This window comes from Bufo bufo, chromosome 3 (assembly GCF_905171765.1).
Source record: "Bufo bufo chromosome 3, aBufBuf1.1, whole genome shotgun sequence".
Lineage (NCBI taxonomy): Eukaryota > Metazoa > Chordata > Amphibia > Anura > Bufonidae > Bufo > Bufo bufo.
In genome coordinates, this window is record NC_053391.1 from 578,387,631 (window position 1) to 578,411,579 (window position 23,949).

General features: G+C 44.4%; 1 protein-coding gene across 3 annotated transcripts in view; it reads left to right on the forward strand.

Annotated features, from left to right (window-relative positions):
- ARHGEF25 (Rho guanine nucleotide exchange factor 25) overlaps window positions 1-23,949 on the forward strand; it is a 378,058-nt gene that overhangs the window by 296,817 nt on the left and 57,292 nt on the right. For all 3 annotated transcript variants that reach the window (XM_040425760.1, XM_040425761.1, XM_040425762.1), the window contains 2 exons: window positions 1,651-1,970; window positions 23,829-23,927. In XM_040425760.1, the coding sequence (XP_040281694.1) occupies window positions 1,651-1,970; window positions 23,829-23,927 (419 nt within the window). The remainder of the gene's footprint in view (window positions 1-1,650; window positions 1,971-23,828; window positions 23,928-23,949) is intronic.

Below are 23,949 nucleotides of genomic sequence, written 5' to 3' on the forward strand. Positions count from 1 at the left end.
AGAGAAATCCGTTCAGGATGTCTTCAGTTCCGGAACGGAACGTTTTTTGGCCGGAGAAAATACCGCAGCATGCTGCGCTTTTTGCTCCGGCCAAAAATCCGGAACACTTGCCGCAAGGCCGGATCCGGAATTAATGCCCATTGAAAGGCATTGATCCGGATCCGGCCTTAAGCTAAACGTCGTTTCGGCGCATTGCCGGAGCCGACATTTAGCTTTTTCAGAGTGGTTACCATGGCTGCCGGGACGCTAAAGTCCTGGCAGCCATGGTAAAGTGTAGTGGGAAGCAGGGGAGCAGTATACTTACCGTCCGTGCGGTTCCCCGGGCGCTTCAGAGTGACGTCAGGGCGCCCCAAGCGCATGGATCATATGATCACATGGATCACGTCATCCATGCGCATGGGGCGCTCTGACGTCACTCTGGAGCGCCCCGGGAGCCGCACGGACTGTAAGTATACTGCTCCCCCGCTCCCCGCTCCTACTATGGCAACTAGGACTTTATTAGCGTCCTGGGTGCCATAGTAACACTGAACGCATTTGGAAGACGGTTCCGTCTTCAAATGCTTTCAGTACACTTGCGTTTTTCCGGATCCGGCATGTAATTCCGGCAAGTGGAGTACACGCCGGATCCGGACAACGCAAGTGTGAAAGAGGCCTTAAACTCAGTAGCGTAACCAGAACTGACTAGGCCCCCCAACAAATTTTTTAACCCCTCCCCTTCCTTCCCAGAACCCCCCTTCTCCCGTGCAACCATAACTCTTAGGGCTAGTAAGGATCACTCTCTCAGACCAGGCCCATCCGGTCCGTTTCCTACACGTATATATTGTATGTCATGTCACTGTATATTATGTCATTGTATAATACTGTTGAGGGGGACTGACTTGTAAAGTCTTTCCACCCTCCTCCCGGGAGGGCCCCTTCTGAGTTTGGACCCCGTAGCAGCCGCTTCCACTATAGCTACGCCCCTGCCAAAACTCTCCCTTAATATGGCAAAAAGGGGTACTCTCTAGAGGCAACAAGCATTCTTTCCGTTCTCTCAATGGCAAAATAGCAGCCATCATTTTGAGAGATTTGTGCAGGATGTGTGAAAAAAAAAAATCTGAATCTTTGGAAACCAAAGATTTTGGGAAATTTTAACACTTTGATGAGTTTAGAACCAGATTTCTGATCTCTAGTTGCAGACATGTATCCACAAGTTTATTGTCCTCTAAAACGTGTTTTTTTGTGTTATAAAAGTCTATAACACTTTGTGGATGTATTTGGGTTCATCTGTTACCATAAATCAATTCATAAATCACACATTATGTATGTTTCCTAACTTCTCATGAAGATATATGCTCCAGAATTACATGACTACAGCTGTCACCGTCAGAAATCCTTGCACTCACTCAAGTATCTCCAATATTTTGATTGGTTGCATAACACTTTAGACGGCCAAATGAGCCATATTTTCCTTTTGCTTTTCAAATATGTCTTATTTAATAGTGAAAAATATAAACATTTTATCAATAATATTTTTTATTTTATTTTTTTAGTTTTTTTTCCCCCACACTGTCTATAAAGAGAATACTTCAGAGGCCGCAGAGTTGCAGGATATGTAGTATGGATGCCATCCTGAATTTCGGCTAATGTGGATTTTTTTCTTTTTCTCAGAATCCTACTCTATTGCTGGCAGTGATGGCAGCATATCAGCTTCAGTGGCTTCCATTCAACCTCAGCCCTCCACTAGTTCTGCACCTAGTTCCCCGGGATCCAGGAGGTCTGTTAGTACATTGAAGAAATGGCTGACAAACCCAGTGAGAAAATTAAGCAGTGGCAGCCGCCTTGATCAGCGCCAGAAGAAAATTGAAAGTAGGCCAAAAAGAGGCACGCCTGGCCGGAGAAGGAGCGCCGATGATGGGGGAAGAGCGAGCTTTGACCTTGGGGTTTTGCGGAAGATGGAGGACTTCACCCAGGGAGAAGACAAGAGTTCGGTGAGAAATTTTGTATTTAAAGGGAATTCAACCAAACAATATAATGTAGTGATGGTTTGGGTTAAATACATGTTTTCACACAAATGGTTACCCCATTTATTACAGACAATTCTGCCTAACTTATTCTTTGCCATGCAGAGGGATTTTAGAGTATATCTAAATCAGCGATGCTCAACCTGTGGCCCTCCAGCTGTTGCAAAACTGCAACTCCCAGTATTCCTGGACAACCTACAGCTATTATGGCGGGCTGGGAGTTGTAGTTTTGCAACAGCTGGAGGGCCACAGGTTGAGCATCGCTGATCTAAATAAACTGAGCACATCTAGTTCTGTACAGTCCTAATATACTCATGATGCATGGCTGCGATGTCCGAAGTTTATGGTCTTACCCCCTCTCTGTGCACAAGCGTCACTAACAACTGTTTGCATTCCCAGATTAATAACCGTTATGGAGCATCTATTCTCATGACTCTATGTTGTGCCATTCCTTTATTATTCCTGCTAAAAGTTATGAATGAATTGCTAGCAGTCTGCAGTGTAGGTCCATATGGGTGTTACCAGTTGGGGGGCGGGGTGGACACTATCCGTGCTGCCAGTGTCAGATTGTGCAGTGACAACCCCCCCCCCCCCCTCCCCCCGTTCCCCAACTGGTAAAACCTATGTGGACCTTCTTTGCAAACTGCTAGCAATTCATTCATAATTTCTAGCGCACCATACAGCCATAAACATAGATGATACAGAATTGTTATTACATGGGGAAGGCAAGTAGTTATTAAAACAGACATGTCAGGAGAGGCTACAGGTCCTCTTTAAGGCCTCATGCACACGACCGTTGTTTGGGTCCGCATCCGAGCCGCCGTTTTGGCGGCTCGGATGCGGACCCATTCACTTCAAAGGGGCCGCAAAAATGGCAGACAGCCCTCCGTGTGCTGTCCGCATCCATGGCTCCGTTCCGCGGCCCTGCTAAAAAAATATAACATGTCCTATTATTGTCCGCGCTTTGAGGACAAGAATAGGCATTTATATTGCCGGGGCCCATTCCGTTCCGCAAATTGCGGAAGGCAACACGGACGGCTTCCGGTTTTTGCGGATCCGCGATTTGCGGACCACAAAAAACGGCACGGTTGTGTGCATGAGGCCTAAAGGGAATGTCCAAGATTTTACTATTGATGACCTATCCTCAGGATAGATCATCAATATAAGATCGGAGGGGGTCCGATACTTGGCACCCCAGCCGATCAGCTGTATGAGGAGACAGCGCGCGCGCAGTGTACACTTGCTGTCTCCCTTCTCTCTTCCTATCCGCTGCTGCGGGTGTGCCGGGTGTTGGACCCCCGCCGATCTGATATTGATGACCTATCCTGAGGATAGGTCATCAAAAGTAAATGCCCGGACAACCCCTTTAAAGCCCAATTATTTAGCCCAAGTTGCAGGTTGCCACCTTTATCCCCATGAACTACATTGATCATTGAGCAGCCCTTCAATGCCAGATGAGCCGGTAGTTAGATAACAGTCACTCTTATGTCCAAGGGAAACAAAAGTCTGAACTAGTAGAAATCCGGACAGTCAGTCCATCCCCATACACATTAAATTGTTAGAGGGCCATTGAAATCAACAGAGCATGCTTGGTGATTAAAGCTTCTTTTACTTCTTCACTACTTGGATGTGCTGCGGATTTCATTTATTCTACATTATTTGGAGGTGGATCGCCTACTCAGCCGCTGGCACTCCGTCTGTACTATAAAGATAGTGGTGCTGCCCACATTCCTTGTTCTATATATATATATATATATATATATATATTGAAAGCTGGTACAAGGAATAATCATGGATGATAGGTACGTGTCACCGAGGTTCCTGGTCTCGGTGGAGTAAGAGATGGTTTTTATGTGTCAGCAGCAGTTGCTGTTTGACACCTTGGTACTTAGCATGGCTGTAATAGCTGATTCGGGACAGCTCTTACTGGGAGTAGTCAAAGTGCTGGGTGGGTGACTACTCCCCACGTTCCAGGCCGGGTTTTGCCAGGCATAAAAACCAGCCGGCACTGCCAGGTGGAGAGGATTTCCTCCGTCTGACAGTGGAGCTCAGGAGGTCTGTGTGCTGGGATCTCAAGCCTGAGCTGGGCTGGAGAGCGGAGACCTATGTGTCAGGGGAACAGGCCGCCTAAAGCCTGTATTTGAACTTTCTGATGCAGAACTGCCACCAAGGTGACATTTGTTTTATTAAATTGCCATTGGGTGTGAAGTAACACCAACAGTGCAAAAGTGACGTTTTGTTTTTGGCATCATGTGTGAATGAACAATGAAGTTTGAATTACGAACTTGTATTTTGCCTCTGTACTGCGCCCGCTTATCCTAACTAGGGATCGACCGATATTGATTTTTTAGGGCCGATACCGATAATTTGTGAACTTTCAGGCCGATAGCCAATAATTTATACCGATATTCTGGGAATTTTCATTTTGGAGAAAAAAAAAAAATTCCTACACAAATCTGCTGAAAATTAATATGTTTATTGTTAATGTGTATTTATTTTGTTTATTGTTAATGTGTATTTTTTTTGTTTATTGTTAATGTGTATTTTTTATTTAATTTTTTTAAATCTTTTTCATTTATACTTAATATTTTTGGTGTTTTTTTTTTACTAACTTTTAGCCCCCTTAGGGACTAGAACCCTTGTCCTATTCCCCCTGATAGATCTCTATCAGGGTGAATAGAATCTCACTCTGTCCCTGCTGCTCTGTGCATAGTGCACACAGCAGCAGGGAGCTGAACATGGCAGCCAGGGCTTCAATAGCGTCCTGGCTGCCATGGTAACCGATCGGAGCCCCAGGATTACACAGCTGGGGCTCCGATCGGAGGAGCAGGGGAGAGGGGATCCTGTGGCCACTGCCACCAATGAGTAATACTGGGTGGGGGGGCGCACTGCGCCACCAATGTTTTTACTATTGGGATTGGGATGGGGGTGGGGGGCGCACTGCGCCACCAATGATTAATACTGGGGGGCTTGGGGGGGCCGCACTGCGCAACCAATGAAGATAAGCCTTTCATTCATTCATATGCAGGAGGCGGGAGCTGGCTGCAGAATCACATAGCCGGCTCCTGATCTCTATGAGCGGTGGCTGCGATCCGCGGCACCTAAGGGGTTAACTACCGCAGACCGCAGCTACAGCTCATAGAGGTCGGGAGCCGGTGATGTGATTCTGCAGCCAGCTCCCGCCTCCTGTATATGAATGAATGAAAGGCTTATCTTCATTGGTGGCGCAGTGGCCACAGCCCCTCCCCTCCTCTTATGTTCTCTCCTCTCATTGGCGGCAGCAGCACAGGGGGAGGGAGACACGGCTTCCTTCTCCCCTGTGCTGCGGAGGGAACACGGAGAGCGCTGAGAGCAGCGCGTTCTGTGTTCCCAATACGTTATCGGTATATCGGCAAAATAGATGCCGATACCGATAACGGTCAAAATCCTCAATATCGGCCGATAATATCGGCCAAACCGATAATCGGTCGATCCCTAATCCTAACTACCAGAGCGAATCCCCACAATATATATATATATATATATATATATACAGTACAGACCAAAAGTTTGGACACACCTTCTCATTCAAAGAGTTTTCTTTATTTTCATGACTATGACTTCACACTGAAGGCATCAAAACTATGAATTAACACATGTGGAATTATATACATAACAAACAAGTGTGAAACAACTGAAAATATGTCATATTCTAGGTTCTTCAAAGTAGCCACCTTTTGCTTTGATTACTGCTTTGCACACTCTTGGCATTCTCTTGAAGAGCTTCAAGAGGTAGTCCCCTGAAATGGTTTTCACTTCACAGGTGTGCCCTGTCAGGTTTAATAAGTGGGATTTCTTGCCTTATAAATGGGGTTGGGACCATCAGTGGCGTTGAGGAGAAGTCAGGTGGATACACAGCTGATAGTCCTACTGAATAGACTGTTAGAATTTGTATTATGGCAAGAAAAAAGCAGCTAAGTAAAGAAAAACGAGTGGCCATCATTACTTTAAGAGATGAAGGTCAGTCAGTCAGCCGAAAAATTGGGAAAACTTTGAAAGTAAGGGCTATTTGACCATGAAGGAAAGTGATGGGGTGCTTCGCCAGATGACCTGGCCTCCACAGTCACCGGACCTGAACCCAATCGAGATGGTTTGGGGTGAGCTGGACCGCAGAGTGAAGGCAAAAGGGCCAACAAGTGCTAAGCATCTCTGGGAACTCCTTCAAGACTGTTGGAAGACCATTTCAGGGGACTACCTCTTGAAGCTCATCAAGAGGATGCCAAGAGTGTGCAAAGCAGTAATCAAAGCAAAAGGTGGCTACTTTGAAGAACCTAAAATATGACATATTTTCAGTAGTTTCACACTTGTTTGTTATGTATATAATTCCACATGTGTTAATTCATAGCTTTGATGCCTTCATAGTCATGAAAATAAAGAAAACTCTTTGAATGAGAAGGTGTGTCCAAACTTTTGGTCTGTACTGTGTGTGTGTATATATATATATATATATATATATATATATATATTATATAATACATACATACACACGCTGCTGGGAGGACATCGTGTTTGGTACCTGAGTGACACAGTTAATACCCTTGAGATTTAGGAAGATGTGTTTGTTGTGACTGTAACACCAACTACTAATCCTACATTGTAATGACTCACAGCTCAGAGGAGACTGAATTCCCTACCGTTTCCATAATACATACTTTAACTGCAGAGTAAGTACTCCTGTTATCCTCTTAAACAGCGTGCTTCCTTCTTCATACCGCCATACTTTATATTTTACTTCATACTTATTTTTCCATTTCCCGTTTTATTTCTAAATTATGGAACATGTGGTTACTTGGTGCTGACATTAAATGAAAACTCACATTTTCCACGTTTCATGTTATTTTATGGTTTATAGTCTATCTAGTCAAATGCTCACCACAAAGCCCCTTCCTGTCTGATGTTCTCATCATTGTTCTGTGACATGGGGGATTTTTAGCTCAATCACCTTTGCTAAACTGAAATATACATTCTTGCACTGGAAGAAATGGAGCAAAATGCACCAGGTAAAAGCCCACCATGTAGAAACCAGCTGAGCACAGTGTGGCCGTTAAAGGGGTTTTCTGGACCTATCCTTAGAATAGGTCTGTGATGGCTTAACTCCGGCACTCCAGCTGTGGTAAAACTACGACTCCCATGGAGTCGGAGCATGCTGGGAGTCGTAGTTTCACCACAGCTGGAGTGCCGGAGGTTAGCCATCACTGGAATAGGTAATCAGTATCTGATTGGCCAGGCTTCGACTCCCAGCACTCCCACTGATCAGCAGTTTGAAGAAGCTGCAGTACTCCGGTGGGTGTTGCAGTCTCTTCTTAGGCCATTGGCATCATGTACATCAGTCACGTGGCCTATTTGCAGCTCATTCACATTCAAGTGAATGGGCCTGGGCTGCAATACCAAGCACAGCCACTATACAATGTATGGCGCTGAGAGGGGCCCACGGCACTAGCTCATCGGTGGGAGTGCTGGGAGTTGGACTCCCACCGATGTGATATTGTTTGCCTGTCCTGAGGATCGGTCATCAATATTCTACTCCCGGAAAACCCTTTCTAGGAACATTTTCGAGTGTAAAGGGGGCCATGTAGGTTGAGCGATCATCATGCTGATGCAGCCATTAGTCATTCAAACTGGCCATACATGTTTAGGGTCACCGAGCAAAGGATAAACGAGCTTTCACCGGGAATATCCTCACAGATCGCTGCCACCAATTTGCAATGACAGGGATCGGAGATAATGCTGATCCTGGTCATTTAACCCCTCAGATGCCACAGTTCGACCGTATTATCTGAGCGGTTAGACGGAGGGAAGGGCCTTTGACAGCTGATCCATTGCTATGTCAGCTTGGGGCCTTGTCCTGGGAAGCCTGTATTAGCAAGCTGCCTGCAGAGTTTTTAAAAGTATATAAAAAAACATACACACAAACATGTTAACATTTTGCCAAGTTTCATAGAGAAGCCTATGAGAAAATGCCTGAAAACAAGCATGTAATATTTTGGAAAATAATAACATGAGAATGCCGTAAACAAGTAATTTATTCCACACTAAGGGTACTTTCACACTAGCGTTATTCTTTTCCAGCATAGAGTTCCGTCCTAGGGGCTCAATACCGGAAAAGAACTGATCAGTTTTATCCCCATGCATTCTGAATAGAGAGCAATCCGTTCAGGATGGATCAGGATGTCTTCAGTTCAGTCTTTTTGACTTTTCAGGACGGAGATAATACCGCAGCATGCTGCTGTTTTATCTCCGTCCAAAATTCCGGAACACTTGCCAGAATGCCGGATCCGGCATTTTTTCCGATAGGATCCGTCCTTCCGGTCTGCGCATGCGCAGGCCTTTAAAAATGTGGAAAAAAAATAGAAACGGATCCGTTTGTTCGTATGACAAATGGACAGACGGATTCGTTCTTGCAATGCATTTGTGAGACGGATCCACATCTGGATCCGTCTACAAATGCTGTCCATTTGCATTCAAATTGTCGGATGGAACGACGGAACTGCTTGCTGGATCACTCTGCCGCAAGTGTGAAAGTAGCCTTATATGGTGTCATCAGGGGCATAACTACAGTGAGGAACAGAAGTATTTGAACACCCTGCGATTTAGCAAGTTCTCCCACTTAGAGATCATGGAGGGGTCTGAAAATCACATTGTAGGTGCATTCCCACTCTGAGAGACAGAATAAAAATAAAAAAATCAGGAAAGCACATTGTATGATTTTTAAATAATTTATTTGTCTTACACTGCTGAACATAAGTATTTGAACACCTGAGAAAATCAGTGTTAATATTTGGTACAGAAGCCTTTGTTTGCAATTACAGAGGTCAAACATTTCCTGTAGTTCTTGACCAGGTTTGCACACACTGTAACAGGGATTTTGGCCCACTCCCTCAAACAGATCTCCTCTAGTTGTATCAGGTCTCGCGGCTGTCGCTGAGCAACACAGAGTTTCAGCTCCCTCCAAAGATGTTCTATTAGATTTAGGTCTGGAGACTGGCTAGGCCACTCCAGAACCTTGATATGCTTCTTACGGAGCCACTCCTTGGTTATCCTGGCTGTGTGCTTCGGGTGGTTGTTATGTTGGAAGACCCAGCCATGACCCATCTTCAATGCTCTGACTGAGGGAAGGAGGTTGTTGCTCAAAATCTCACAATAAATGGCCCCATTCATCCTCTCCTTAATACAGTGCAGTCGTTCTGTCCCCTTCGCAGAAAAGCACCCCCAAAGCATGATGTTACCACCCCCATGCTTCACAGTAGGGATGGTTTTCTTGGAATGCAACTCATCCTTCTTTTTCCTCCAAACATGACGAGTGAAGTTTAGACCAAAAAGTTCTACTTTGGTCTCATCTGACCACATAACTTTGTCCCATGCATCCTCTGGATCATCCAGATGGTCATTGGCAAACTTCAGACGGGCCTGGACATGTAATGACTTAAGTAGGGGAACATTCCGTGCAATGCATGATTTGAAACCATGACGGCATAGTGTTCTACCGACAGTGACCTTTGAAACTGTGGTCCCAGCTCTCTTCATGTCATTGACCAGCTCCTCCCTTGTAGTTCTGGGCTGATTCCTCCCCTTTCTTATCATCAGTGATACCTCACGAGGTGAGATCTTGCATGGAGCCCCAGTCCGAGGGAGACTGTCGTTTTTAGCCTCTTCCATTTTCTAACAACTGCTTCAACAGTTGATCTATTTTCACCAAGCTGTTTGGCAATTTCCCCGTAGCCCTTTCCAGCTATGTGGAGGTCTACAATTTTGTCTCTGGTGTCTTTTGACAGCTCTTTATTCTTGCCCATGGTAGTAGTTGGCCTCTGACTGACTGTGGAGTGGACAGGGGTCTTTAAAGAGCTCAGACAGTTGCTACTAAGTTAGATTAATGAGTGGAGTAGAGGTGGACTTTTTAAAGGCACAGTAACAGGTCTTTGAGAGCCAGAATTCTCGCTGTTTCTCAGGTGATCAAATACTTATGTTCAGCAGTGCAAGACAAATAAATTCCTAAAAAATCATACAATGTGATTTCCAGATTTATTTTATTTTATTCTGTCTCTCAGAGTGGGAATGCACCTACAATGTGGATTTCAGACTCCTCCATGATTTCTAAGTGGGAGAACTTGCTATTTTGCAGGCTGTTCAAATACTTCTCTTCCTCACTGTATGGTGGTGCAGAGGAAGCAGTTACACCCCGGCCATTGTACCTTAAGGCCACATAAGAAGACATTAGTATTACGTGGCACATGACAGGTGGTGGCTGGTTACAGATTTTGTATTGGGAGTGAGGAGACTCAAGTTATGGCTCTGGATTTCAGGGCTCATGCATACGAACGTATTTTCTTTCCGTGTCCGTTCCGTTTGCGGAACCATTCATTTGAATGAGTCCACAAAAAACAGAAGTTATTCCGTGTGCATTCCTTTTCCGTATGTCCATCCGCAAAAAAATAGAACATGTCCTACTATTGTGCACATTACGGACAAGGATAGTACTTTTCTATTAGGGGCCAGCTGTTCCGTTCCGCAAAATACGGAATGCACACAGACGTGATCAGTACTTTTTGAGGATCCGTTTTTTTTTTTTGCGGACCACAAAATACATACGGTCGTGTGCATGAGCCCTCATAGTAATGCAGCTCTCAACCATATTTTTACTGCATAAGGTTTGAATAAGGCCTCATGCACACGACAGTTGTGTGCATCCGTGGCCGTTGTGCCGTTTTCTGTTTTTTTTCGCGGACCCATTGACTTTCAATGGGTCCGTGGAAAAATCGAAAATGCATCGTTTTGCAGCCGCATCCGTGATCCGTGTTTCCTGTCCGTCAAAAAAATAAGACCTGTCCTATTTTTTTGACGGACAACGGTTCACGGACCCATTCAAGTCAATGGGTCCGTGAAAGAACACGGATGCACTCAAGATTGGCATCCGCGTCCGTGATCCGTGGCCGTAGGTTACTTTCATACAGACGGATCCGAAGATCCGTCTGCATAAAAGCTTTTTCAGAGATGAGTTTTCACTTTGTGAAGACTCATATCCGACAGTATATTCTAACACAGAGGCGTTCCCATAGTGATGGGGACGCTTCTAGTTAGAATATACTACGAACTGTGTACATGACTGCCCCCTGCTGCCTGGCAGCACCCGATCTCTTACAGGGGGCTGTGATCCGCACAATTAACCCCCCCTGCTGCACCTGAGGGGTTAATTGTGCATATCATAGCCCCCTATAAGAGATCAGGGGCTGCCAGGCAGCAGGGGGCAGACTACCCTCCCTCCCCAGTTTGAATATCATTGGTGGCCAGTGTGCGGCCCCCCCTCTATTGTATTAATATCATTGGTGATTGGTGGCCAGTGTGCGGCCTCCCCTCCCCCCCCCCCCCCCCCCCCGATCATTGGTGGCAGCGGAGATTCCGATCGGAGTCCCAGTTTAATCGCTCTGGGGCTCCGATCGGTAACCATGGCAACCAGGACGCTACTGCAGGCCTGGTTGCCATGGTTACTTAGCAATATTACAATATTAGAAGCATCATACTTACCTGCTGGCTGCTGCGCTGTCTGTGTCCGGCCGGGAGCTCCTCCTACTGGTAAGTGACAGGTCTGTGCGGCGCATTGCTTAATGATCTGGCCACCAATGAAATTACAATAGAGGGGGGCCGATGGAGGCCGCACACTGGCCACCAATGATATTACAATAGAGGGAGGGAGGGGGGGGGGGCCGCACACTGGCCAACAATGATATTACAATCGGGGGGGGGGGGGGGTGCACACTGGCCACCAATGATATTCAAACTGGGGAGGGAGGGGGGTCTGCCCCCTGCTGCCTGGCAGCCCCTGATCTCTTACAGGGGGCTATGATACGCACAATTAACCCCTTCAGGTGCGGCAGGGTTAATTGTGCTGATCACAGCCCCCTGTAAAAGATCGGGTGCAGTCATGTACACAGTTCGTAGTATATTCTAACTAGAAGCGTCCCCATCACTATGGGAACGCCTCTGTGTTAGAATATACTGTCGGATCTGAGTTTCACGATGTAACTCAAATCCGATGGTATATTCTAACATAGAGGTGTTCCCATGGTGATGGGGAAGCTTCAAGTTAAAATATACCATCGGATTGGAGAAAACTCCGATCCTATGGTATATTAACTCCTGACTTTACATTGAAAGTCAATGGGGGACGGATCCGTTTAAAATTGCACCATATTGTGTCAACGTCAAACGGATCCGTCCCCATTGACTTGCATTGTAATTCAGGACGGATCCGTTTGGCTCCGCACGGCCTGGCGGACACCAAAACGACTTTTTTTTCATGTCTGTGAATCCTCCAAAAATCAAGGAAGACCCACGGACGAAAAAACGGTCACGGATCACGGAAAAACGGAACCCGTTTTTGCGGACCGCAAAAAAAAACGGTCGTGTGCATGAGGCCTAAGGCCTACACATTCCTGGCAACATACTGTAGTAAATGCATTTGTAAGTATGAGACTGGCTGACCTGTTACATGTGCGCTTGGCTGCTGAAGACATTGCATATAGTGATGTTTTACTATATGCTAATGAGCCTGTAGGTGCAATGGGGGCGTTGCCGTTACTTCTAGAGACTCAGCTCCCTCTGCAGCTGCTGCCCCCTCTGCGCTTTGATAGACAGGGCCAGGCATTATGATGTTTACACTGCCTGGTGCTGTCGGTCAAAGTGCAGAGGGAGCAGCAGTTGTAGAGAGCTGAGCCTTTAGGCCCCCGTTGCTCCTAGAGGCTCATTTGCATATATTAAAACTTAATTTTTATCAGCAATGCGGGCACATATGAACATGGGACCAACACAAATGCCTTCAGCTTCCAAGCGCACATGTAACAGGTCAGCCAGTGTCATAGGGACAAAACTGCTGACAGATGCCCTTTATATATATTAAATGTATAGAAATAAAAGTGAGTACAACTTGTATACATTTGAACTGGATTCTATGATGTGCACTTTAGTAACATATCATTGCCCTGTGCCCATGTAAATGGACCCAAAGAAGATGAACGATCACTACTGTGATCATTCATCCCTATACAAAGTCTTTGTTTTGTTTCTATCGGTAGCATGTCCTTGTTTACATAAATTACACCACAAAAAACTGATCAATGGGACTTATATCATAAAATATATAGAAATCTTTATTAATCAAAATACATAATATTGATCAGGCATTAGAAAGAAAAACGACACGATGGCAATTTGATAGAGAAAAATACAAGGGGCACAATACCAGACAAGGTCCATCAGAATCATTATTGTAACATCAATGTGGCTCTACGAATACACTGTCCTATAAGGGAACATATCTCAATAAGGCCTTCTATGATATTAATGGGCAGTGCAACAGACCAACAATATTAAAGGCTGCCAAGATTATACATAAATAATAAGCAGGTGTGCCTTAAAAAAAGCGGAATTACGTGCAATTAGATAAATACTAGCACCTAGATATATATATATCAGGGGTATTGAGCTAGATATAATATTAAATGGCATACATGTTTATCAGTCCTAATCCGCAGCCTATATATCTTTATATATCCATCCCTAGGTATAGATATGACCATAATAAGTCTAAAACATACCCAGAGTCATAATGCACAGAGACTGCAATTTCGCCCCACGTACTGACACCTCGACACGTGTTTCGCATCACCAGGCTTCATCAGGAGGTGACAAATCACATGCCACAAAAAATGTGACCACCTGGTGAATGTGCAGGTCCATTAACACCGAATAATAATCATTCATGTGAATGTGTAATAAAAAGCCCACGAAAAGTTCCCAAGATCCATATGAATTGTGCTATAGGTCACTTCAGAGCATAGTATTATTATTAGTTTTTTTAAATGGCATACATCATCTATGGGTTCATTCAATACATCGCATCCATTACAGGCAGTGATGGCCAGTTCGCATTGTTCACCCGCGAACATAAGCGGGCTGCCATCTTTTTTCACAAGTCCGGCGAGGCACAGGTAAGCCGTTACCTGTGCCTGTGCGCGAGCTGGTCTGAAAACAAGTGCGGTCAGCGGGAGCAGGCAGTTCCAAGAACAGCCCGATGAAGGCCCCTGGTGGCTGTTCTCGGAACTGCCTGCTCCCGCTGACCGCACTTGTTTTCAGACCGGCTCGCACACAGGCACAGGTAAGGTAAGGGCTTACCTGTGCCTCGCCGGACTTGTGAAAAAAGATGGCAGCCTGCTTATGTTTCAAATCAATAGGCCACAGCACTCTTTTCAAATAATGGCAGGGGTGGGTGCACGTCCGGGTTGTGTTCTGTAGCTCCACTCCGTGATGATGATAAATAGTGATTTATTTCAGCCGGAGACAGTGGGTGTGGACCAGCAGTGGGTGATTGGATCATAGTCTGTCATATGTTGAGGGTGTATGTGTGCGTAACCTCAGGAGGGCGTAAAGAGCCGTAGGAGGCGATTAAAGGGAAATAACTCTCTCATGACATTAATGCAGCCCTACCTTAGTAGGTGGAAAATGCAGAGGGGAGGAGGATTTGGTAGCAAAACACAAGTCAGCAAGGTCAAATAATTGGATTACTATCCGATAAGAGACACGAGTACATGAAAACCCGAACCTTTACAATACGGTGCTGTTACTCCACACCAGGAAGACACAATGTTCATCTAAAACTAACCATAAATGGGAAAAAATGAGCTCTGGGAATAGGACAATTCTGTTGATCATCATATAATGACATATTGTTCAAGGATTATTCTATATTTTTACGAGTTGCATACATAGAACAGCATTTGTCAGTCCTTGCTTAAAAGTCTGTAAGAGGATTCTTGGTTCTGCTATGTCACTTCTACATGGCAGGAAAAAATTCTTACCCACGTGTATTGAATTACAGGGAACCATTTTATTAGTGTGTTGAGATCTGGTCATGTAAAATGACAGGCACAAAGCCTAAAGGCCAATGATTGGAGTAATTATCGCGGAGAAGCATCCCTAGGAACGCTCCTTCTTGATAAACGCCCTGTGTAAAGGCGCTGCCTATAACTCAATATACAAGCAAACTCTTGTTTGTCGGGTAAAGGCATCAATGACACCTAGATAATCATTGCTGGGTAAACAGGGATCTGCTGCCAAGAAACAATGAATGTGTATGGGCACGAGTCCCAATAAAGCAGAGGTGATTGCTACATGTAAATGCAGTCTTCAACTCCTGTAACAAACAGGCAATTATTGGAGACAAATGATTCAGTCCCAATAATTGTCTGCTGTATCAGCCCGTTTAAAGGTGTTGTCCGGGTTACATATATTGATGACCTATCCTCTGGTCCAGCACCCCCAAGACCAGCTGTTTCGGGCAGCTGTGGCTTCTGAAACTGTGCAGTGTACAGAGCTGGGTAGCAACAGCGCCATACATTGTGTAGTGGCTGTGCTGGGGTACTACACAAGTGAATGAGGTTGGCTGCAGTTTCTTGCACAGCTGGATGGCTGTAACTGCCTCAGTGTACAGAAATGGACGCAGACGATGACATAGCTCCAAATCAACTCTAAGACCTGATGGCTAGGACGTCCCAGAGATCAGAACCTCACTAATTATAAGATTAATTAGTAATATCTCAGTGGTTTGTCTCCCCATCCCTGTTGAAATAGACCTGACCATTCAGCCGAAAAGATTGTGCATGAGAAAACTGTCAGCTACAAGAGTGTACTTAAAGTCTTCCATACACATAGTATTGCATCCGTGCACCAAGAATGGGGGCAATCCTCTGTGTGCACCCTTGCTGCTCCTGCTTCCTCTGCAAGCCCCTTTTAGGGTCCATTCACAGGTCCGTTTTTTCTTTCCTGATCTGTTCCGTTTTTTGCTGAACAGATCTGGACCAGATCTGGACCCATTCATTTTCAATGGGTCCTGAAAAAAAACGGACAGCTCAATGTCTGATTTTTTTTCAGGACCCATTGAAAATGAATGGATCCAGATCTGTTCAGCAAAAAACGGAACAGATCAGGAAAGAAACAACGGACGTGTGAATAAGGCCTTACTCCTTCTTGATTGACAGGTTCCTGCATAGTCATCTCACCTGGCCCTTTCGATCAAGAAGAATAAGAAGGGGCTGGCAGAGGAAGAAGGAGGAGCAAGGGTGCACAGAGTGGTATTGATCTCCCCCCCCAGTGCACTTAACTGCTAATTTGCATATCGATTAAAAGCATCTGTTCTTGTTTTATTGAACAGATCCAATAAACAAAGTAGTATCCAGAGAAATTGGGTAAAAGTCCACATCAGATATATAGGTATACACTGACATCAATGTACATAATCATATATAAACAGTATTTAAGTGATAGAGGCTAAGGCAGCCTTCAGTGATTGAGCAGAGTATAAAGTACCGTATTTTTCGCCCTATAAGACGCACCTGCTCATAAGACGCACCTAGGTTTTACAGTAAGATGTGATGTATGTGAAGAAGAGCACCATGATCCCCATACTGTTTTCCAGATTTAAGCAGTGGATCACTAAGTGAAAGGTATCATTACAATCATCTGAGCTAGCCCTACTAAGCAGTGTGCCTGGTTTATCAGTGAATGTGCCCCTGTATTGGTAACTGTAAAATAAAATGTGTGTTTTATTCATGATAAGTCTTCCTAGAGGTTGTGGAAAGTTTCGAACAAGTTCCTTATTCATTCTTAAAGAAATGTGTTGCCAAAAAATGTATCTGCCAGTTAATATCCTTTTGATAGTACCACATATCCAACCTGATTCCAGATGTATTTACTGTATTCTGTTTCCTGAACATGATTTTGGGGGCGGCCATCTTGCCTGAGCTGTTCTTAACTGCATTTATACAGCATTAAGAAAATTGCTTTACGGCAGCCCAATGGTCCATAGACACAATGGTCGGGGGGAGGGGGGGGGGACCTCATTGACTTCTATGGGAGAGTATTGTAGGCATGCTCTGTGACCCGTGCAGAGGGCATTGTACAAGGAAAGAATAGTTAAGCTCTGACAATCACCTATTGTGACTGGTGGATCCTAAAAGCAAGGAAAAGGCAGTGCTTGTGTTGCAAGCAAGAAAAAGGCTAATGTCTAGTCAAAACGTTGCATCTACTAGATTGGCACGTATAGAATAAAGACTTCACTTTATCCTTTTTTTGCAACTCAGGTTGTGCTTTTTCTCTACTTTTGGGTCTACATTAAGAGTCTTTGTTTTTTAAATAAGAGTGCTGTATTTTTTCTATTTTTTTTAACGGTATATCCTGTCTTATCCATACACAGAGGTGATACTATTACAGGCAGGATTAGCATGACAGATTAGCTGATAACTGCAGTAAAGTGATCTGGACTGACCAACAAGTGATGCCTATTATTAGAATTAGTGGCCAGTGTGAAAACTGCAGGATTTTATGTTTTTTGTTTAAATATAGATTTTGACATGGAAAATTAAAAAAACATCATCAAACATTATTTTAAAAATATGTGAAGGAGAACCTTTCACTGTTCCTGACGTTACAATATTATTACCTGGCGGTGTAGGGCTTTATTAGTAGATGTCAGGGCACTTGTTTTTTTCAGATGTGCTGCTCTGTTCCCCCGCTGTGCCCCCCGTTCACTTTTGCCTCGCTGTATGCTAATTTGTAGCATCAGTACAGGGAGGAGAAGACAGTCGGGTTTCTCAAGGGGCGTCTCCTTCTCCCCGGCATAGACGCACTCCCTTGAGAAACACGGCTGTCTGCTTCTCCTACTAATTAGCATACAGGGCGGCAAAAAAGAACAAAAAAAACGCCCTGACACTGCCAGGTAATAATATTGTAATGTCCGGACCAGTGAAAGGTCCTCTTCAAACATGAAAAACGTGATTTTAAGGGCTCATTCAGACGGCCGTATGCTGTCCGCAAAAATGTGGATCCGTTTTTTTGCGGATTAGATGCTGTCCTATTCACTTCTATGGGGCCCTTTTCTTCTATTGCACGGCTCAGTAAAGCAAATGAAGCATGTCCTATACTTGTCAGTGAAAATCAGGACATGGCCCCATTGAAGTCTATGGGTCAGCAAAAAAACGGAATGCAATCCGTTTTTGTTTTTTTGCAGACATGCTGAACTGTCTGCAAAAAAACGGATCCGCATTTCTGCGGACAGCATACGGCCGTCTGAATGAGCCCAAACAAGAAGTCATTTTCTGATGACACAGTCCCTTTAATAAGCTATTTTTCTTTAGCTGCACTTTTATCGCTTAGAACGATGGCAGAATTATCCCTTGTCTGACATTAGCATACTTTCAAGAGGCTAAAATGCAGACTTGTTAAAAGCTCAAATGAGCAGTGAAAGTGTAAGAGGCCTCAGGGGTGCGGCGCAGGCCGGTTCACGAACAGGACACTATAGATTAGGTGGTCTGTCTGAAGGAACATGCTAAGCTGTTCGAGGTCATGAACCACCACAGTGACAGGAGATAATTGCTGCTTCTCTCTAGCTATTCAGGCATGTCGTGCTCAGTATGAATGGCTTGACAAATCCCTCAAGTCTACTACACTTTCATTATTTTAGTATCTTTTTGTTATTTTGGGGCAACTGGACTGGAAACACTAGAAGTCCTAGCATCTGACTCAGAACTCTCTTCTTTAGAACAGTGATGCCTAACCTGCGGCCCTCCAGCTGTTGTAAAACTACAACCCCCACCATGTCCTGCTATAGGCTGATAGCGGTAAGCTGTCCAGGGATTGCTGGGAGTTGTAGTTTTAGAACAGCTGGTTGGGTATCACTGCTTTTGAGTAATCGAAACCTTGTAGTGTTTTTTTTACCTCAGATGTTGGTGGCACATCGCTAGGATATACGACCAATGTCACCTTTGGGACCCATACTTATCTCTAAAAAGGGACCTTCAGATTGAACGAGAGTGCATCAGGCATACACGGCCGCCCATCTTTTTCTGTTATTAGAGTAAAACGGAAAAAGAAAAATATATGGTGCAGATGTGAATTCAGACTAATTACCAAGATTGTTGTTGGTTTCCAGTAATAACCATCAAGGAGCAGATTACTGGAATTACCATGTCTGGCATATCTGGACACCACTGGGGCCCTCGGGTCACCATTCGCTATAATACTTTTTTTTCCGGCAGAAAGCCGCCATTCATGCAGGAAACCAGTTGGCAACCCGACAGACCCTGCGTTTACCGATGCCGGCTACGGTAGTTCCAGCGTTCCAGGCTACCAGATTACCTTATCGCAGATGTGGACATAGCCTTACAGTCGGTGTTATTACAGGTCATTGCGGAGTTCACAATTCTGCTGATTAATCCTGGAAATTCTTGGCAATTAGTCTGCATTCACATCTGCAGCATTTTTCAATTTTTATGTTCTGCTTTAGTAAGGGCGCATTCACATCACTGTTCAGCTTTCCGTCCTTCTCATAAGAGAGAGAGAGGAAAAAAAACAGGATCCTGTAAAGAAAACAGATCCTGTTGCATCAGTTTCTGTCTGAGATCCGTTTTTTTGGACGGAAACAAAAGTACTGCATGCTAGACTTTTTTTCCCCGTCTAAAAAACGGATCTCAGATGGAAATGGCTCAAGCAGATGAAAACTGATGCAACAGGATCCGTTTTTTTTTTCTCTCTTTTTTTCTGACGGATTAGAAGAAGAGAAAGCTAAATGGTGATGTGAACACAGCCTAACAACAAAAAAAATAAAATAATAAAAGCAGCAGTGCTGGATCCGTCATATGGCGGAAACGAACAGTGTCTCACAGACCCCATTGACTATTATTTTCCCTGGAGGGTTTCTGCCAGGGAGTTCAGCATTTTAATAGACAAAATGGCGCTGTTTTTTAAATGGAATCGGCAGTGGAGCCTCCAACACAGATGTCATCTGGCCTAAGGCTACTTTCACACTCGCGTTTTGGCTTTCCGTTTGTGAGATCCGTTCAGGGCTTTCACAAGCGGTCAAAAATGGATCAGTTTTGCCCTAATGCATTCCGAATAGATAAGGATCCGCTCAGAATGCATCAGTTCAGTCTCCATTCCGCTTTGGAGGCGGACACCAAAACACTGCTTGCAGCATTTTGGTGTCTGCCTGACGAAACTGAGCCAAACGGATCCGTTCTGGCACACAATGTAAGTCAATGGGGACGGATCCGTTTTCTCGGACACAATCTGGCACAATAGAAAATGGATCCGTCCTCTATTGACTTTCAATGGTGTTCAAGACGGATCTTGGCTATGTTACAGATAATACAAACGGATCAGTTCTGAATGGATGCAGACGGTTGTATTATCTGAATGGATCCGTCTGTGCAGATCCATGACAGATCCGCACCAACCGCGAGTGTGAAAGTAGCCTAAGTCATATTAATTGAGGGGACAGTCATATCCACATTTATCACATCATGGTCATTCTTATTTTATGTTCTTATTAATTCCACCCCAAGGAACTACTAAAGGACTTTCCCAGTACTTAGATACTGATGACTTGTTTTCAGGATAGGTCATCAGTATCCGGCTGGTACCTAAGGCACATCTAAAAAAAGGCCATAAGGCCGCTTTCAGACGAGTGTATTTGCAATGCGTATATAGTCCGTATTTAGTGTACCAGAATCCGCTGCTAATGTTAATGAATGGAGCTATTCACATGGGCGTATAATTTCCGTCAGTATTTGAAATCCTCAGCATGTCCGAGTTTTGTGCGGATTTGTTTCCTAATACACATTACAGTCTGTGCAGTGCATAAATAATTACGGAAGAAATCCGCATGTAAATCCTGATGACAATACTGATGGTATATCATCGGGGTCCGGAGCCAGAATACTGACGGATTTCAATACGCTCGTCTGAAAGCGGCCTAAGGGGAATTCAGCTTTACGGTAACCACAACTATCCTTGTATGAAGGATATACAGGGAGTGCAGAATTATTAGGCAAGTTGTATTTTTGAGGATTCATTTTATTATTGAACAACAACCATGTTCTCAATGAACCCAAAAAACTCATTAATATCAAAGCTGAATATTTTTGGAAGTAGTTTTTAGTTTGTTTTTAGTTTTAGCTATTTTAGGGGGATATCTGTGTGTGCAGGTGACTATTACTGTGCATAATTATCAGGCAACTTAACAAAAATCAAATATATACCCATTTCAATTATTTATTTTTACCAGTAAAACCAATATAACATCTCAACATTCACAAATATACATTTCTGACATTCAAAAACAAAACAAAAACAAATCAGTGACCAATATAGCCACCTTTCTTTGCAAGGACACTCAAAAGCCTGCCATCCATGGATTCTGTCAGTGTTTTGATCTGTTCACCATCAACATTGAGTGCAGCAGCAACTACAGCCTCCCAGACACTGTTCAGAGAGGTGTACTGTTTTCCCTCCTTGTAAATCTCACATTTGATGATGGACCACAGGTTCTCAATGGGGTTCAGATCAGGTGAACAAGGAGGCCATGTCATTAGATTTTCTTCTTTTATACCCTTTCTTGCCAGCCACGCTGTGGAGTACTTGGACGCGTGTGATGGAGCATTGTCCTGCATGAAAATCATGTTTTTCTTGAAGGATGCAGACTTCTTCCTGTACCACTGCTTGAAGAAGGTGTCTTCCAGAAACTGGCAGTAGGACTGGGAGTTGAGCTTGACTCCATCCTCAACCCGAAAAGGCCCCACAAGCTCATCTTTGATGATACCAGCCCAAACCAGTACTCCACCTCCACCTTGCTGGCGTCTGAGTCGGACTGGAGCTCTCTGCCCTTTACCAATCCAGCCACGGGCCCATCCATCTGGCCCATCAAGACTCACTCTCATTTCATCAGTCCATAAAACCTTAGAAAAATCAGTCTTGAGATATTTCTTGGCCCAGTCTTGACGTTTCAGCTTGTGTGTCTTGTTCAGTGGTGGTCGTCTTTCAGCCTTTCTTACCTTGGCCATGTCTCTGAGTATTGCACACCTTGTGCTTTTGGGCACTCCAGTGATGTTGCAGCTCTGAAATATGGCCAAACTGGTGGCAAGTGGCATCTTGGCAGCTGCACGCTTGACTTTTCTCAGTTCATGGGCAGTTATTTTGCGCCTTGGTTTTTCCACACGCTTCTTGCGACCCTGTTGACTATTTTGAATGAAACGCTTGATTGTTCGATGATCACGCTTCAGAAGCTTTGCAATTTTAAGAGTGCTGCATCCCTCTGCAAGATATCTCACTATTTTTGACTTTTCTGAGCCTGTCAAGTCCTTCTTTTGACCCATTTTGCCAAAGGAAAGGAAGTTGCCTAATAATTATGCACACCTAATATAGGGTGTTGATGTCATTAGACCACACCCCTTCTCATTACAGAGATGCACATCACCTAATATGCTTAATTGGTAGTAGGCTTTTGAGCCTATACAGCTTGGAGTAAGACAACATGCATAAAGAGGATGATGTGGTCAAAATACTCATTTGCCTAATAATTCTGCACGCAGTGTATGTTAAGTAATCTTGAATGGGTTTTCCAGATCATAGATATTGATTGCTTATCTTCAGGATAGGTCATTTATATCAGATCGATGGGGCTCCAAAACTGATCAGCTGTTTCGGGCAGCACCAGAAACTAAACCGTGTACGGAAGGCTCCAGCACCATGTAGTTTCCAGCACTAGCTTACTGAAGCATGGCCACTACACAATGGATGGAATCTGGTGCTTCTGTTTAGTTTTTGGCGCTGGTGGCTGCCTAAATCAGCTAATCAGTGGGGAGTGGGGGGGGGGGCCCACCGATCTGATATTGATGACCTATCCTGAGGATAAGCAATTAATATCTATTATCCAGTAAACCTATTCAAGATTACTTGACATAGGGGCTCAGTGGTTAGAACTGGTGTCTTGCAGCGCTGGGGTTCTAGGCTCAAATCTGACCAAGGACAACATCTGCATGGAGTTTGTATGTTCTCCCCGAGTTTGTGTGTGTTTCCTTCGGGTTCTCCGGTTTCCTCCCACACTCCAAAGACATACTGATAGGGACCTCAGACTGTGAGCCCCATAGGGGACAGCTTGAGGATAATGTCTGTAAAGCGCTGCGGAATATGTCAGAGCTATATAAGTGCATAAAGTAAATAAAATATATCCTTCATACGAGGATAGTTGTGGTTACAGTAAAGCTGAATTGTCCTCATGGCCTCTTTTAGATGTGCCCTAAGGCCCCTTTACACTGGCCAAACATCGACCAGATGATTGCTAACAACTTAGCGTTCGTAGGATTATCTGCTGCCGGCAAACGATGATTCTGTATGGGGACGAGCAATGGCATCAGCGATCACTCCTTGCCATACTGTGCAGGAGATCGCTGCATGTAAATACAGCGGTCTCCTCCACCGACGAGCAGGTGCTTTCTGGGAAGGAACGCTTCCTTTCAAACAGTCGTTTGCTATATCTAGCAGTGTAAAGGGGACTTTAAGGACATCTTTATTGTCAAAAGAAACTAGAGCTACACGTCTACATCACCATATTGTCTTTGAGGGTTCAGACATTTGTTTATCTCCAGGTTAGACAAGACTGTTCATCTTCTGGCTGGACGTGGTAACGTAGCAAGGAGTCGTACCACTAGAAGGTCCACAGCAGCAGGAGATGATCGTCCTCCTCATGTGGGAGGCAGTGACTTGACCAAATGTTTGATTGTGAAAGAACAAGGCTCCCCGTATAATTATTTTATTATTATTTTAGTCGTCAAACTCAAGTGATTTTTAATTTTCGTGTGCCGTGAACATTACTTGTAAACCTTAGCGTAGCGAATCACACACCTGACACTTTCATGCAGTGTACCTAATAATCCTCTGAACTCCTTTCTCATTTACCCTTTGTAGGAATGGAAAGAGCATGAAAATCCTAACAAACATAACTTGCCTGACTTATCCTTTCTGTGTGACTTGCTTCAAGGAGCGACCACAGAACCCAATAATAAGGTAGGTAGCTCACAATCTGATG